The sequence below is a fragment of the Quercus robur genome, chromosome 12 (genome assembly GCF_932294415.1).
Source record: "Quercus robur chromosome 12, dhQueRobu3.1, whole genome shotgun sequence".
Taxonomy (NCBI): Eukaryota; Viridiplantae; Streptophyta; class Magnoliopsida; order Fagales; family Fagaceae; genus Quercus; species Quercus robur.
The window spans coordinates 7,836,773-7,839,618 of NC_065545.1; the positions used below are offsets into that span (position 1 = coordinate 7,836,773).

Consider the following 2,846-nt stretch of genomic DNA (forward strand, 5'->3'; position numbering starts at 1 on the left):
GACAACATTTTTTTTCTCATTCATACTTGATTATTATTTATTATCTAACGGCTCAATTTTGGAAGCTATCGTGGCAGTTTCTTGTGTTTACAGAAAAATCAGTCAGTTACAAGAGCAGTGCTAGCTAGCTGAATATAAACAAAATTTTGTGTTGAGAAACACACTGCAATCAAAACCACGTGCTGTCCACTGAACCAACCTCACACATTTCAGACGTTTAAATCTTGTCTTTTTCCAAATCACCAAAACTGAATCCCCAAAACCTTCCAAACTTCATCTTATAATTATGCTATTATATTAGTCAGACAATCCAACAATAATAGTAATTCTTCAATACAGCGTCCAGTTTTCTTATTTAGCCTAATTGTAATCTAATTAATCTATTTGTTCTTTATCTTGCAGCTTGATTATTACCAGGTTGGTAGGTGAATTTCTCTGAGCCAAAACTATTCCAAAGATTTACCCAACAGTCTCTTTTACACTCATAACAAAAAAAAAATAGCTAGGTTTCAAGGTCCATATGCAAAGCATGGATTTCTTTGGCGAAAGCTTATTGTGTAAGGCTAAATCCATAGTTTCATCACTTAGTGAAATTATGCTGTGGGTATCAAAGCTACCTTCTTCTATACAAACCCCAAAAGAATTTCCAACCCATCATGATCAATATCTCCAACTGGGTCTCAAAACCCTAGTTTACCCACAAGCAATGAGCCTTCAAAGTCCAGATCATCTTGCTAACATTGTTCATTCCAAAACAACACCAGCAATATCACCCTCTTCTTCATCAATGTTGCTTAGTCCTTCGACTTGTTCTTCATCCGGGTCTTCCACAATGGACGATTTGATCGGTACAGAGAGTGGAGTGGTTTACTTGAGCGCTAGTGAATATGACATAAAAGTATTGGAGGAACATGAGCCTTACAATAGTGAACATGTTAATAAGCTGAATCGTCGTTGTGCAATGACTAAGAATTTCCCACCTCCAGTACCTCCATTGCCTTGGGTTTTTACTAGACATTACACTGATGGAAAGCTAATCCTTGAAGTTGAGAGAGTGAAGCATTATGAGTACTTCGAAGCACGCAGGGAAAATGGTCGGCTTGTCTTAAACCTTGTTCAGCTTGACGATAACATTAATTACGAAGAAAATGAGGAGCTAGAGCTTGAAGATCTCCAGCTTGTTGAAGATCAAGAAGTGGTTGAAAAGATAGAAGAAGATGGTGCAGAAGAACATCAAGAAACTGAAGCTGATTACGATGGCTATGATCATAAAGTGAATGAAAACTTGGAAGCGGATTTTGCGACTTTATTAGCTTCTTCCATGCCTGGAAACTGCCTCACGGTTGGGATGGTTTTGAACAATTCAAGCTCATATTGCAATGCCAATAAGCATGAACACGTTCACGCATACTTAGCCCTCCCTGGTTCGGCTCCTCTTTGTCCAGTGACTACTGTGGTGTAAGCTTTGAGGGCTTATCAATTGTAGGGCAAGACCTCTGGTCAGTGCTACAGTTCATCGAACCAAATATGTGACATATTTGTGCCACGTTGAGTACTCTCAGCTATTGTAATTATTTAGTTAATGTTTTGCGCAATGCGGGTTCATTTAATAAAAAATATATACCAATTTATGACTTATAGATAATACTCATTGTGTTCAACCATTTTTCTAAATTAATTTTAATTATATTACATATAATAAAAAAGAAAAATATAAATTATTAAAATTAATATAATTAAGAATATGATAAAGAGTTATCATCAGGAGTGGACGCTATAATTTGAAACTCTCTTTAAAAAAATATATATATATTATTTCTAATGTTTGTTGACAAATATTTAATTATTTCCACTAATGCACACTTTTTTTTTTAAGTATTAATTGCGTATATTCTTAAACTATTTTTTTCTTCTGATTTTGGTTTTATCTTGTTTTCATTGTTGCCAAAATAACTAAACTTGAGCCAAAAAACTTTATCCTAATCAATTGTTTACCAGCTTTGAGGGCTTATCAATTGTAGGGCAAGACCTCCGAGCAGTGCTCCAGTGCATCGAATCAAATATGTGACATATTTGTGTCACGTTGAGTACTCTCAGCAATTGTAATTATCTAGTTAATGTTTCGTGCAATGCGCGGGTTCATTTAATAAAAAATAAATATCTATTTATGACTCATAGATAATACTCATTGTGTTCTACCATTTTTTAAATTAATTTTGATTATATTCATGTAATAAAAAAGAAAAATATAAATTACTAAAATTAATATAATTAAGAATATGATAAAGAGTTATCATCAAGAGCGGACCCTATAAGTTGAAACTCTCTACAAAAAAGAATATGGTATTATTTCTAATGTTTGTTGACAAATATTTAAGGGGAAATTACATTTTGCCCACCTGTGGTTTACCCGAAAAATACTTTACCTACATGTGGTTTACCTACCTAAAGTTAGCTCCATTTGTCTTCAGTTACCCACCTCTGTTAAAAATAAGGGTAAATTTGTATTTTTGTTACCTTTTTATGTCTCTCTACTCTCAAAACATAAAAATCTAAAAAATCATGGGAAAAGAAGATCTAAAAGCTAGGTTTTTTGTAAAAAATAATCTAACTTTTACATATCTCCTTAAAATCATACTGAAATTTAAAGTTGTACTAGAATAAGACCATGTATAACTGACATTGTGAATGTTGGTATTAGCTTACTTAACCAAACCAAGAGATATCAGAGACAATTATAAATTGAAGTTGGCATTATGTCCGAACACAAGACTTCCTGGATGGCAGCAGATTCAAGCGGTAATGGAAGATTTGTGGAGCACGAGAAGACCGAGGAAGGAATTTGG

The 2,846-nt window shown here is 33.8% G+C and overlaps 1 protein-coding gene across 1 annotated transcript; it reads left to right on the top strand.

Moving 5' to 3' along the window:
- Positions 1–529: 529 nt before the first annotated feature.
- Positions 530–1,557, top strand: LOC126708092 (uncharacterized). Its single transcript, XM_050407912.1, has one exon. It carries the CDS (start codon positions 530–532, stop codon positions 1,460–1,462), a length of 933 nt encoding a protein of 310 aa, XP_050263869.1. The 3' UTR covers positions 1,463–1,557.
- The last annotated feature ends 1,289 nt before the right edge of the window (positions 1,558–2,846 follow it).

What these genes read in the sequence shown, in the direction of transcription:
- LOC126708092 (XM_050407912.1), top strand. Translation starts at nt 530, where the DNA reads ATGGATTTCTTTGGCGAAAGCTTATTGTGTAAGGCTAAATCCATAGTT.